The following is a 14,833-nucleotide window of genomic DNA, read 5'->3' on the forward strand; positions in this document are numbered from 1 at the left end:
CACAGAAAGGACCTGGACCGCCCTACCTGCGGATCAAACCCAGGACTTTCTTGCTGTGAGGCAACAGTGCTACCCACTGAGCCACTGTGCCACCATAACGTAGGGTAATCCAGTATATCCAAAGTCACATGGTCAAGATAGTCAGATCCTGTAGCAGTAAAACATCCCCACATTATCAGTGACCCACCTCCATGCTTGACCATGGGGATGGTATTTTTCTGGTCATGAGCTATTCTTTAATGTGCCAGACAAATTGCTGATCCATATGACCAAACAGTTTCAGTTTTGATTTGCCACTCAATAGAATTGTGTCCCAGATCTATCAGAATTCCTCCTAGTGTGTTCCAGTTGACCTTTCCTTTGCTTCTTGGTCTAGTGGAGCGTGTGTCATAAAGTCCGGCCATGAAGTCTTTGATTGTTTAGTCATCTTTTTATGTCTGCCACTGATCCATTTGTACCAGTCTTTATCAGGTCACCCTGAAAGTCCTTTGCTGTATCATAGGGTTTTTTCATTGTTTTCTAAGATTGCTAAAGCTTGTGGACAATTTGTTTTGCCTTTATCTAATTATCAATTAAAAATATAGGAATTACAGTTAGGTCAGAAAAATAACACTTTTTACAGTTGGCAAATACGGTGATTGATGTGGTGCAGAGCAAACTGCATTTAACTCCAGCTACGATCAGCCTGTCAGATCTCAATGTCACCAGTGTGCTCATTTTAATTCTGCACTCTATCTGCTAGATGTCCGTGGCCTCCTTCCAGCATCCCCACAGTGCTGCTACACCATCAAACATGGCTGGCCTTTGTTTATTGGATTAAAGCCTTGATCCTGCTCAGTCATACACTTTACTGCTATTGTCAACCACCTGCTAGCTACAGGGTGTCATGCTAATAAATGAAATGTTACGGCTCATAAGTGGATTAGTTTGATGTATTAAAGAACTACATCTTTTTTCAAATAACCAACAGATTGACCACGTTGGTGTCAAATAAATTACTCTTTACTTGTAGCTTTCAAATAATGTGAAATAATAATAATAATAATGTTTATTTTAATTTTTTTTTTATTATTAAAAAAAAGTGCAATAATGCACCATAATTTTAAACAAGACGCCAGTTAACACCTTATGTGTTTTTGCAGGCACATATGTGACAAAAGTAACAGCAACGGATGCAGACGATCCAACTTATGGCAACAGTGCGAAAGTGGTGTACAGCATCCTCTATGGCCAGCCATACTTCTCTGTGGATCCTGAAACAGGTAGGCACTGTACTTAAAGAAAGCATTTTTGAGATCATGTGTTTTAGCCACACTCACTGCCAGCAGGATTATTAATTCAACTACAGTGGTACTTTGTAACTCGACGTCCCCTAAACTCAAAATCTTGGAAACTTGATGCCCTTTGTCAAGAAATTTGCCCCCTTAAACTCGACGTTTACCTTAAACCCAACGGATTCAGCTTTTTTAATTATGATTTATTGATTTAATTTCAAATTAACAATAAACAGCCGCTTTTTTCAGCACTTGGCTTAAGTGGTGAAGTAAAACGTCATCAAAGTGCGCATATAAGAAGAATCTGCATTTGTGTTGAATAACCATAAGATTCACTGTGAAAGCTCCATGTGTATCTGTGTTTAGCTACATTTTTCTCATGTATCACTTTTAAACTAGTTTTATAGCTCAAGAATCAACCTGTGAGAATCAGCTTTTTTCTGAGAGAGTCTTAAACGCTTATTGTTAAAAAAACAAAAAAACATTTAACGTGGTTTAATGTATTAAAAAAACAACATAATAACACTTACCCTCTCTTAATTATTACTGCTCATAAGTTCTCTCCACTAATGAAATTCCTTGCTCATTGTTTTATTACAATAAGTCACTTTGTGCACCGACACAGTCAGCGCAAAAGCTATTGTGCCACTTCTCATGTTAATGCACCTTTACTGAACAGAATACAGTATTCCAAGTTTAAGCATCTCCACAATTAAGAAGCATAAGGAAACAATAAAGAAGTAATGGTAAAGTGCAGGTTTTATTGTATTTTTATTGGTGTTTAACTGTTTTCAATTGTATTTCAGTGTTTTTATATTATATTTGTGGTGTTTTCAGTGTATAAGTGTTGCGTATGGGACAGCAATAGAGGGACCAACACAATATTAGGAAGGTGGTCATAATGTTATGCCTGATCGGTGTATATGCAGTTCCACAGGACCATGGAACACATTAACAGATTTCCCATACATCCGTATGGGAAAAAAATACCTTGAAACTCACCGATTTTTTAACTCAACTCCACTCCCAGAACCAATTGATGTTAAGTTTCAAGGTACCACTGTATATAAAACTTGCCATTTGCTGTTTTGGCATAATGAGTTTGGTGTGCAGTGGCCTTCACAGAACCTTAATCTTAACTCTATTGAACAGGTTGATGTTGTCAGAATTGGAATATTGATTCCCAAGTCTTCTTGTTTAGCATCAGTGGCTGACCTCACCAAAGCCCTTTTGATTAAATGGACACAAATAAATGCTGATGCAGACAAATCTGCAACAACTTGGGAAGACCTCCACATACTTTAGATTTTGTTCCATTTTTCTGTATGTGACAACAGAAATACAGTGGACCCTTGACTTACAAATTTTATTGGTTCGGAAAGGCTGTTCTTAAGTCAAAATGTTTGTTAGTTAAACCTATTTTTCCCAAAAGATCATGTAAATAGATTTAATTCGTGCCAGACCTTCCAAACCACCCCCTTACCTAACCTTAAATGTCTTAAATGGTCTTTTTTGTTATAAATACAAGTATATATTTGCCCTTAAATCTTAAATTATAGAATAGACATTACTGTAATAAACAATAATAAGCAACAATACACAGTAGTACTGTACACATCACATTTCAGTACAGTACATGTGCTGTACCATACACCATAATACATTGTATCTACCAGAAACAACAATAACTCTCATATTTCTCTATTATTTTCTTCTTTATAAATAGCTTTGTATTTTGTAGGTGTAAGTTCAGGAAAGAATAACTTCCTTCTTCTCTCTTACTCAATATCCCCTTTGTCTGATACACAGTGACATCTACTGGCAGGAGTGATTATACAACAACAAAAAACTGTGCTTTCTCTGCACCTTCTCTGTTGACAATTTAATATAGAATTTTACAAAATATAAAGAAAACACCGAAAAAAACACTGTCCGCTGTCTGAATGTTCGCTCACTGTATATATATATATAAAGAGAGAGAGAGAGAGAGAAACGGTCAGAGTCAACTTGTTCGTGACGTCACGTGTTTTGCGAATTTCGGTTCGTAATCCCAAATGTGTTTGTACGTTAAGTTGAAAATGATCGTTTGTAACCCAAAATGTTCATATGGTAAACCGTTCGTAACTCAAGGGTCTACTGTACATTTTTACTTTAATTTCATGAACATATAGTAAATTATTTGGATATTTTTTCACAAATTAGATGTCTCTTCTGCAATCAGATGTGAACCAATGTGGCAAGTGCAGCTGGGTGTGAAAACACATACTTATTATAATGTGAGCTAATTTAAAGTGCACAGAGGAGGCATAAAAACAATTGTTATGTATGACTAGTGTAAAACAGCTTAAATAAATGTTGGAGAATTTATTTATGACAATATGAAGTCAATGCGAGGTATAAAATTGAATTACAACACATCAACGCCATTAAACAATTAAAGAAAGGCTGCCTATTTTTATTATGCTGTGGCTGGTCTGAGCAATAGATTTAGATCATGAGCCAATTCTGAACTCTAACTCATTTTGAAAAGTGGGGAAGGGATAGATATCCTGTCAGCTTAATAGCCACAAAGATCAATATCCATGTTAGCAGGTGCTACATTTCACACAGACCAATAATCCAGCAAGTGCAAAGTTAACTTGGTTTAAAAACACATAGATTTTGTCTTGTTTTTATTTTTATTTTACATCATGATTATTAAATGAAGCAGGAAATGTGAGCTGCTGTGCACAATGCATATAAATAAAGGTGTTAAGGGAAAAAAAATAAATGACTGAACTTGCAATTAATAGTGTGCAACATTCAAACAGTGTCAGGCAATTCAATTAAACCACTGCTCACATTGATTAGATTAAGAGCTGTAAATAATCATGAATATCTTCACTCATCATCAGTCTAATATCCTTTATGTCTTCATTAGGAAATGGAAGGACACTATATCACTACCGCTGGGAGTTCACACAGTCCTCATTCAATATCCTGTAATGGAATAACTTGTTCAGCGTAATGCGTCCACTCGGTAACACAGCAAAATCTATAATTCGGAGAGAAGAACCATATTAAATATACTGTGAAAGCAGAATGCAGTGCTTTATTATTATTGATAATTCCTGTACAAACCCCATCACACCCAACAAGAAGTATAAACAAAGAGGGATAAAAATGGAAAAAGAACCCATACACAAATGTAATATATACAATTTCCACGCCCATATTTGTGCAAACTATACATGAAACTTTTTAGAAATTGGAACAATTTCATATATTGACATATGTGTGGCCCATAGAAATATGTATGCTGATGTATGTGTAATACATTTTTCTGACATATATTTAACATATTATTTCTATAAGTTACTCAATACATTAAATAACCCAACCCCATTAGTCCGGTCTTTCCACCCATATAAAACATACATGAATGCCTAAAAAAAAATATATATATAATATATAAATTAATTCTACAAATATATTTAATATATGTACATACACACATTTTAGTAAGTTATGGGTTTTTCATATATGTTATAAGCCTATCTACATATATTCAGAAGATACATATATAATAATATATCACTTTACAGGTAACATTACTGATATAGGGGCATATACACTGATCAGCCATAACATTAAAACCACCTCCTTATTTCTACACTCACTGTCCATTTTATCAGCTCCACTAACCATATAGAAGCACTTTGTAGTTCTACAATTACTGACTGTAGTCCATATATTTCTCTACATACCTTTTTAGCCTGCTCTCACCCTGTTCTTCAATGGTCAGGACCCCCTGCAGGACCACCACAGAGCAGATATCATTTGAGTGGTGGATCATTCTCAGCACTGCAGTGACACTGACATGGTGGTGGTGTGTTAGTGTGTGTTGTGCTGGTATGAGTGGATCAGACACAGCAGCGCTGCTGGAGTTTTCAAATACTGTGTCCACTCACTGTCCACTCTATTAGACACTCCTACCTAGTTGGTCCACCTTGTAGATGTAAAGTCAGAGATGACCGCTCATCTATTGCTGCTGTTTGAGTTGGTCATCTTCTAGACCTTCATCAGTGGTCATAGGATGCTGCCCATGTTATGTTAATAAAATTGCATATACAAATTAAATATATATGCTAACATATAAGAATACAACATATAATACCATATAAAATTAATCCTATAGATATATAGTATTTAATATATGTACATACATATATTATTATACATTATACATACATTATTATGTTATGGGTTATTCACATATGTTATAAACCTATATCTACATATATTCAGAGGATACATATATAATAATATGTTACCCTATAGCTAACATTAGTGATATAAGGGCATTTATGTCACATATTACATTTCCGTGTAGGTAGGGCATAAAAAGAAAACAGAAACCTCAATTACTTTGCACTTCACAGAGCTGTAAGGCGTTAAAAAGGGTGCCTTTGATGGTACACCCAGAAACATAAACCCAGCAGATCAAATGTGGCATCCTTTTTTCATATTACCTGATACCAGTGTTGCATGAAACACCCTTGTTAACCTTTTAGCCAGCCACTTTGGTGTCTGATATACAAGGTACTGGCTTGATTTGTAAAAGCTTTTATAGCATTAGGACATACATTAGACTGGATTAATTTATGAAGCTATTTATTTGACTAACAGCAACATTTCCCATATAGGCAAACTGAACTCTCAACCGAATGTCCTTTATTTCTTAGAAGTTCTGTTAGTGTGGGTGCTGCACAACAACACAGCAGCACAGAACTTAGTCAACTTAGGCCTAAGTTCAATTCATACTTTCAGTCACTGTCTGTGAGAAGTTTCAGATGTTTTTTATATTTCTGTGTGAGTTTGTTTGGGTATGTCTGGGTATTCTGGTTTCACATAAATTTCTTCCAGTTGTGAGAGAGCTAGTAAATGTAAAAATGAGTGTTGCCCTGTGATATGTTTCAGGATGGTTGTTTTTTAGATAATGCTGGACCTAACCTGACCCTGACTAGAATGATAGAATTAATATGAGCAATCTTCAAAAAGTTTCCACACTTTTATATTTTTGTTGGGAACGGTGAGGGTGGGAGGAGTAGTTATTGGTCGTGTCCGAGAGACTGAGAGAGCTTATAGTCCGGATTTAGTGCAATCTGATTTCCACCTTTTTGGACCGTTCGAAGCTTTAAGAGGAAAAAGATTTTCATGTGATGATGATGTGAAAGCCGCGGTGCATCAGTGGCTACACACTCAACCAAAACCTTTTTTGCTGATGGCATTTAAAAGTTGGTACGACTCTGGAAAAAATGCATGAGAAGGTTACTATGTAGAAAAGTGATGTCATTTATTTTTGAAATTCTTAATAAATAGAGTTTAAAGAGTGCGGAAACTTTTTGAAGAACCCTTGTACAAAAGACTTGTTAAAATTAGAGTCCCATTATGCTAATGTTCCATTTTTGTAATTAGAAATGAACACAATGATATAAACATGATATCTGCTGTACAGGGCAGTGGTAGCTCAGTGGTTAAGGTACTGGACTAGTAATCAGAAGGTTGCCAGTTCAAGCTCCACCACTGCCAAGTTGGCCTCTGAGCAAGACCCCTAACCCTCAACTGCTCAAAATCGTGTTTAGTCATAATTAGAGATGTACCGATCGGGGTTTTTGGCACCGATTCCGATGTCCGATCTCCTTTCAGGGACATCGGCCGATAGCCGATTCCGATCGGGGGGGGGGGGGGGGGGGGGGGTTAGCAGTAAATAAAATTAATAAACTTAAAAAGAGCCTTACAGTGAAGATAAACCGGAGCAGCGCGCGCGCGTGTTTGTGCCTTTAGAAGAGACGCTTTGTTCACAGTATCGCTATAAGTGATTCATTGATTCTGAGTCGATTCGTTTTATGTGAAGCGTAAGTTTCTCTTCTCAGTTATCTCTCCGTGTTTACTGTTATTAATTAAATGTCGTGGTTTTAAATAAACATCAGCTACTACAGAACATTTTGTGTGACTCTCTTACATTAAAAAGCTTCATTAAAAAGCTTCATTAAACTGCTATTACCACAGATCTGTAACCGACCGTCAGACTCGTTCCGTCTAAGGAGCTAAAAGTTTTCTGATCCTAAAAGTTCAGCAGATGATCCTGAACTAACGAATTTGCTAATGAATAAACTTTTGCCTCTGATTGGCTCTGTAACGTCTTCTGTTCTCATCTACATCACAAGTAAGAACCGCTCACGATTTACCAAAGTGAACCAGGAGTTTATATAACGTGCTGATAGAATCGACTCAGATGTGACCGGGTTGAATTATCTTTTTAAAGTAAATATTACAATCAGCAAAATTACATCGTATGTATGATGCACAACGTTAATGATGTTATTTTAGGTCATGAAGAGCTTTCACGATGGTTTCTGTGCGATGGTTGATGAATGGTGATGTGATGGTTGGTGCTTTGTAGCTCAAAGTCTGGATCAATCCACTGAGCTGTTAACTTAATGTGATCTTTTATATATCACACGATCGGATCGGCTACTTTTAGGAAATATCGGCCGATCGCCGATAGCATATTTTGATTAAAAATCGGCCGATACCGATTCGTAGCCGATCGATCGTCCCATCTCTAGTCATAATTGTAAGTCGCTTTAGATAAAAGCATTTGCTAAATGCCGAAAATGTAAATGTACAAATGTAGGTGATGTAAAACTGTTCAGTGCTGATCATATTTACTTGTAAAGCAAAATTGTGACTGAATTACTACCTGTTGTCACCTGACATAATGAAAGCTGTATTTAATGCTGTTCCCTGACTCACTAGAGACAAGTCTTTAACATTTTGCTATTCATGTGATTTTTCACTATTAAGTTAGCTTATAACATATCAGTAGAACAATATTTCAAATGAAAGGAGACACTGCAATATCATTTTAAACTAGCTGCAAGCAAGAGACACAATATTTCATAAATCTTGTCATTTATACTTTTCTCAGATTGCAAAGAATAAGCCCCCAACCTTTAAAGTTTAAGCTCTTGAAATCAAACTTCTTCAGAATGTAATTGATCTTGTTCATTTTTTTTATTATTAATCCCTAAATTATGTATTGTAATTATATAACAAGCAACCTGTAGCAGCAAGTTTATACTAATAAACTACCTGTATATTATATTGTATTATATTATATACTGTATACTTATATTATGTACTATATACTTATAAACTATGTTATACTATATTATATAACTATATACACAGTTCAGCCATAGCATTAAAACCACCTCCTTGTTTCTACTCCACTGACCATATAGAATTACTTACTGTAGTCCATCTGTGTCTCTACATACCTTTTTAGTCTGCTTTCACCCTGTTCTTTAATGGTCAGGACCACTACAGAATAGGTATTATTTAGGTGGTGACAGTGAGACAGTAAGAGACTTAGATGTTTGGACAAACAAGGCAAGTTTGATCCACCACTTGGGTGCAAGTACAGAGAGGAGCCTTGATGCTTGTCTTCCTTGAGTTCTGGGTGGAGGATCAAGTTGAGCTAGACTAGTGGCTTGGAGGTTGCGTGGTACAGAGCGGGGTTTTATTAGACCTCGAAGGTAGCTTGTGGCTGGTCCATTTTTGGCTTTGTAGGCGAGCATCATTGTTTTAAACTGAATGCGTGCAGCTACAGGAAGCCAGTGAAGAGAACACAGCAGTGGGGTGATTCGACAGTGTTTAGGTTGGTTAAAAACCAGGCGAGCAGCTGCATTTTGGATGACTTGTAAGGGTTTAATAGTGGATATAGGAGCACCTGCCAGGAGGGAGTTGCAGTAGTCCAGCCGTGAGATTATAAGTGACTGGACAAGAATCTGAGTGGCTTCCATGGACAGAAATGGCAGAATCTTCTTTATGTTGTAGAGGAGGAACCGGCACAGAAGGACAGCTGGTTATCCAGGACAACACCAAGGTTTCGTACATTGTCAGATGGTTTGATCTGGGAGTCATCAAGAGGAATGACTAGGTCTTGGGTTGGAGATTGATCTCCAGGAATAAGTAACAGCTCTGTCTTGCTGGGATTAAGTTTAAGATGATGAGCTGACATCAAATGTCACCATAACAACCTTATGGTGTCTATATACTTTTGGCCAGTGTATATTGTTGAATAATATGTTTATTCATTTGCACAACACACTTCATCCTGGTCATTAATGAATGCAATTTGGTTTTCATTCTTCTTTCATATTTCACTTGCTTTGTCTGCACTCTAATCTGATTGTGTTTGTAACCAATACTTAAAGCCTGTTCTCTTCCTCTTATTGTAAAGGGATTATCAGAACTGCTCTACCCAAAATGGATCGAGAAGTGAAGGAGCTCTATCAGGTTCTCATCCAGGCCAAAGACATGGGAGGCCAGTTGGGAGGTCTGGCTGGAACCACCACCATCAACATCACCCTAAGTGACGTCAATGACAACCCACCCAGATTCTCCAAAAGTAAGATTCTGCACTTTTTTATTCCATAGCTGATCTTAAGCTTTTATTACTAACAAAGTAAAACGATTTAGTTTCAAATTAATGTCTGTATGTGTTATGTGTAAGAAACGTATACCTTTAAATATGTGAGCGTGGCTCACACACCGGGAGCGTTTCATATTTCTGTAATAAGGTCAGGAGAGGACACTTTGACAGTAACTGCATCCTGACTTCATCCCTTGTGTATATTTTTTCTCTCTCGCTTCTCCTCACCTTGTTTGTCTCTTCTGCTGCATTGCCCTAATGCATCTAATGACTTTGCAATTAGCTGATGTGTTTTTTTTGCCCCGGCATGGTCAGCTAATTAGCACTGGGTATCATCGGTAGTACAAATATTTTTATTATTGTGTCATATACACTGACAATATCACATTACAACTCTTACCTGAAAATATAAATTACATTTACAGTAGTTGGACGTATGTAATGATTTTTTAATCATGTGATTTTGTTCATTAGATACGTTCCACTTGCGTGTGCCCGAGTCCTCAGTGGTGGGCTCTTCGGTTGGCAAGATCCAAGCCCACGATCTCGACATTGGCAAGAATGCTGAGGTAGAATATACAATTGTCCCCGGGGATGGAGGAGTCATGTTTGACATCGTGACTAATGAACACAACCAGGAGGGCATCATTATTCTCAGACGGGTGAGTATTAATTATTGAAAACACACAAACACACACACACACAGAGACACACTAACGAGTTCTGACCCCCCAACCATCCACCCACACACACACACACACACACACACACACACACACACAGTGACATTCTAATGATCATCAACATGTTGCGTAATGTATTATTTTTGGGACGTTAAACATTCACTTATTACATTTAGAATACTTTTAATTTGAAAGTGTATTTAAAATGTTGCAATTACTATCTTAACGCTTTAGTTTTTACCAGGTAACATAATTAAACAGTATAAAAGCAGTTTACTGCTATTAAAGGTGTATGGCTATTAAAAGCTCTTACTGTATGTAGGTTAAGTGTTAATTTTTTCAGTATTCTATGTTATGTCAGTCAAAAAAACAATTAAATGCAAATACGAACACTAGTACTAGGACATATAATCAGAAGGTCGCTGGTTCAATCCCCACATCTGTCAGGTTGCCACGGGTGGGGCCCTAAACAAGGCCCTTAACCCTCAATTGCTTGCATTGTATTTGGTCACAATTGTAAGTCGCTTTAAATAGAAGCATGTGCTGATTTTCGAAAATGTTAATGACGTATAACAAATACACTGTTATTATAGATTGTAATGAACAATTTTACATTATATATAGTCAACATAAAACTCTGATGTACTTTCCTATGTAAAAATATACTATACTTATTAAACATCCAGAATATGAATGGGCGGCACGGTGGCTCAGTGGGTAGCACTGTCGTCTCATAGCAAGAAGGTCCTGGGTTTGATTCCAAGGTGGGGTGGTCCAGGTCCTTTCTCTGTGGAGTTTGCATGTTCTCTTCATGTCTGTGTGGGTTTCCTCCGAGATCTCCGGTTTCCTCCCACAGTCCAAAGACATGCAAGTGTACATTGTATCGAATCTCAGCTCTGCATCCGGCTGGGCTGGGTGGCTGCAGGAACAACGATTGGCTGTTGTTCATAGGGTAGGATGAGCCGGATAGGGACTCCTCATAACTAAGCAAATTACGACTTCTGCTGGCTGGTTGATGGCGTCTGCACAGAAATAATGCTGATCAGGGTGTGGCTCTCTGTGCACAAAGCTGATCGGCATATGAACTCACCTCATGCAGGTGCACAGATGGAGTCGGCTACTGCACACGTGACGGTCTTGCTCTCCTCAATCAGGGTCGGTGGAGAGAAAGCATAACGCAATTAGGTAAAAATTGGAGAAAGGGAGAAAATGCATAAAAAACCTAATAAATAAATAAAATAATAAACACATTATAAACCATAGGCGTCCCCAGTACGTTTGGTCAAACATGCTAGTCCACCAGTGCTGAGACCTCAAGCTCTCGAGTCTGAATCTTCTGGACAGAAGCTAACAAAGTCACACCATTGGTTTTGTGTCCGTACGGGGCGGGACAATGGCTGAACAGGGTTTTCTCATGACTGCTTCAGTTGTGGCCTCTGCTGGCTGATCGATGGCGCCTGCACAGTGGGACAGAGAATAATAGAGATAGGTTTCTCGTATAAACACACTGTGCAGGTGAAAAGATGTAGTCAGTATCGCATACATGTCGGAAGGGGACATGTGATGATTACAGTCCTCCTAAATCAGAAGCGGAGGTGTGTAGCAGTAGAGGAAAATTATGATCGGGTAATTTGATACAACCAGATTAGGAGATAATTAGGAAGAAAACCTAAAGTGACAAGAAAGTATTAGGAAAAAATAAAACGTGCATGTCACACTCTAGTACCTAATAACAGCTGGTATAAAAACGAATAAAAGGCATTAGTGCTTAATGACGCTTCATAAAAGAAAACAAGACTAACTATGTGGCCAAAAGTATATTACTAAGTTATAAATAGAGTATAAATATAGTTAGAAACAGAGAAAAAGAGGGGATGCTACACAATAGTAGACATGGCCTGTCCCAATTTTTTTATGCCAGGTTCACACTACACGACTTTTCAAGTCGTCAGGTTGCTGTACAGTTCACACTACATAACTGGATCTCTTGTAATCTGGATGCTTTCAAGTCAGTGTGGCTTTTTTACACTACATGACTGATCAGCGATGGGGGTTTCACACTACACGATCTATCACCAACTGGAATCGCAGGCGAGCTTCTCTGGTCTTCCAAACTACGTTTTGTCACGAAAGCAAACGATTTAATGTGGTTTAATGATACCACGTCCAAAAATGCACGTCAACAAGTAGCGAGCGATCAAAGTTGTTTGTGCGCTGATGTGCAGCGTAAAATCAAAGAGAAAAATAAATTAATCTGAGTGGATTTGGCAACGACCAGCAGGGATTGTTTTGTTCTGTAGCGAGTTGGAGGTTAATACATATTTTTTGTAATGCAGTGTTGGTATTATGGTTTGGCGTGGATGATAAGTTCACAAATATTGCAAAGCTTGTGTGTGTGCCCATATATTCTGATAGAAACTATATTGTCCCCCTCACCACACTCATTGCCAGTCGCAACCAATGATCCAGATATTCAACATGCTAAATATCTCTCCTCAGTCGCCGAATGCTCGGCGAGCCGCTCTGATCGAGTTGTTGAGTAGTTCACACATAGCGATTGAGAACCGAGTTTCGATCCCCGAGCGAACGCCGAGTTGCTCCCGAGCTGCCACATCTAGCGACGACCGGTTGGCGAGCGAACATCAGGGCAAAAATTGTGTAGTGTGAACTAGGCATTAGATGTGTTGCTGCCATCAAGTTCTAAATGAGTTAATAATTGTCAACATCTGATATGTGTTCTATGTTCTATTGTGAATAAAATATGGGTCTATGATATTTGCAAATCATTGCATTCTATTTTTATTTACATTCATTTACATTTTACACAGCATCCCAACTTTTTTGAAATTGGGGTTGTAAATATAAAATCTTTAACATAATTTTTCATGTTTTCAAATTTGTGGCAATAATTAAGGAAATTGCCCTTTACTGTTTGATATTATTATTGACTGATGTTGATATTAACCCTACTTTGGTTAACAGCTTTGGAATGAATTGGAACGCCAGTCCTGGTCCAACCAGTGCCTATTCTCATGAATGCTTTTTATATATATTGCAAATCAATGCGTAATAATTTAGAGTAAAATGTCCAACAAGCTCAGGGTCAGGGGTGTACTTTCTTTTGTTCATTTTGTGTATGCAAAGTCACAGAATTACAGGCAGGCAAACTGCAACTGCAGTGCTGATTTGTATAAAGCAACATAGATCTGTGATGCCGCTGCTGCTGGGATTATTAAACAAGGCAAATACTTTCACTGTGATAAAACTACTTTCAAAAATTCATCCCATAATCATAAAATATTTAAAAATCATATCATTAACAGTTTTAAAATGCAGGCAGAAGACGAATTTGTACAAGCGTATCTGAGAGAACATATGGTTCCTGTGCTTTCCTCATACTGTTCCCAGCATGCACACCTAAATCACACAGTGATGTTCCGGTGTGTGAATCATAACGAAAGCTTGGACACCCTTTAAGAGAGAAAAGGATATATATAAAGAAAATGCTTTTGCTTACACTATGCAGTGCTATTATATTACCTTATCTGCAGCATAAGCATGGTAATAAGATATTATCAGTACATCTAAATATACCATGTTATCCATAACTGTGAAATACTGTTGTTATACACTGTTAAGTCTTTAGTGTAACTGAGATTCATTTATAAAAAGCATGTGGACACCTCTTCTGTTTAAAGTTAAGGTGTTTTAGCCACAGTGGCTCAGTGGGTAGCACTGGTTCGATTCCCAGGTGGAGTGGTCCGGTCCTTTCTCTAAAAAGCTTGCATGTTCTCTCCATGTCTGCGTGGGATTTCTCCGGGTGATTCAGTTTCCTCCCACAGTCTAAAGGCATGCAGGTTAATAGGAGCCACCAAAATTGCCCTAGGTGTGTGTGTGTGTATTTGTGAGTGTGTGATGGACTGGCGGCCTGTCCGAGGTTTTTTCTACCTGTTGTCCAAAAAATCATTCATTCATTCATTCATTCATTCATTTATTCAGTTCAGTCAGTTATTTGACCACTAAATCCTGATTAGGGTCATGGGAATAGTCACACAACCACACACACACACACACACACACACACACACACACACACACACACACATACACACACACACACATACACACACATACACACATACACACATTGTCAATTCAAAAAGAATTTGTCAACAAACAGCTATAAAGATTCATGAGAAAAAAATGGTAAAAAGAAATAAATTATTAAATAAATAAAAAGTAAAGCTGGGAACGCTTGCATAAAACAACAGCCATCCACGCAGAAAATGCTATTTTAATCTAAAAAGTCAAAAGATTAGTGTCAAATCTCGACTCCGGCATCGCTCCTTCTTGCCTCAAGCCATAAAAGATCACATATTTTCTTTGTCTTTCTC

The 14,833-nt window shown here is 37.6% G+C and overlaps 1 protein-coding gene across 1 annotated transcript in view; it reads left to right on the forward strand.

The window, feature by feature from the left end:
- cdh12b (cadherin 12b) overlaps nucleotides 1-14,833 on the forward strand; it is a 161,880-nt gene that overhangs the window by 59,293 nt on the left and 87,754 nt on the right. The window contains exons 3-5 of the mRNA XM_063002942.1: nucleotides 1,143-1,262; nucleotides 9,565-9,732; nucleotides 10,231-10,418. Coding sequence (XP_062859012.1) covers nucleotides 1,143-1,262; nucleotides 9,565-9,732; nucleotides 10,231-10,418 — 476 coding nt within the window. The remainder of the gene's footprint in view (nucleotides 1-1,142; nucleotides 1,263-9,564; nucleotides 9,733-10,230; nucleotides 10,419-14,833) is intronic.

The sequence above is a fragment of the Trichomycterus rosablanca genome, chromosome 10, assembly GCF_030014385.1.
Source record: "Trichomycterus rosablanca isolate fTriRos1 chromosome 10, fTriRos1.hap1, whole genome shotgun sequence".
Lineage (NCBI taxonomy): Eukaryota > Metazoa > Chordata > Actinopteri > Siluriformes > Trichomycteridae > Trichomycterus > Trichomycterus rosablanca.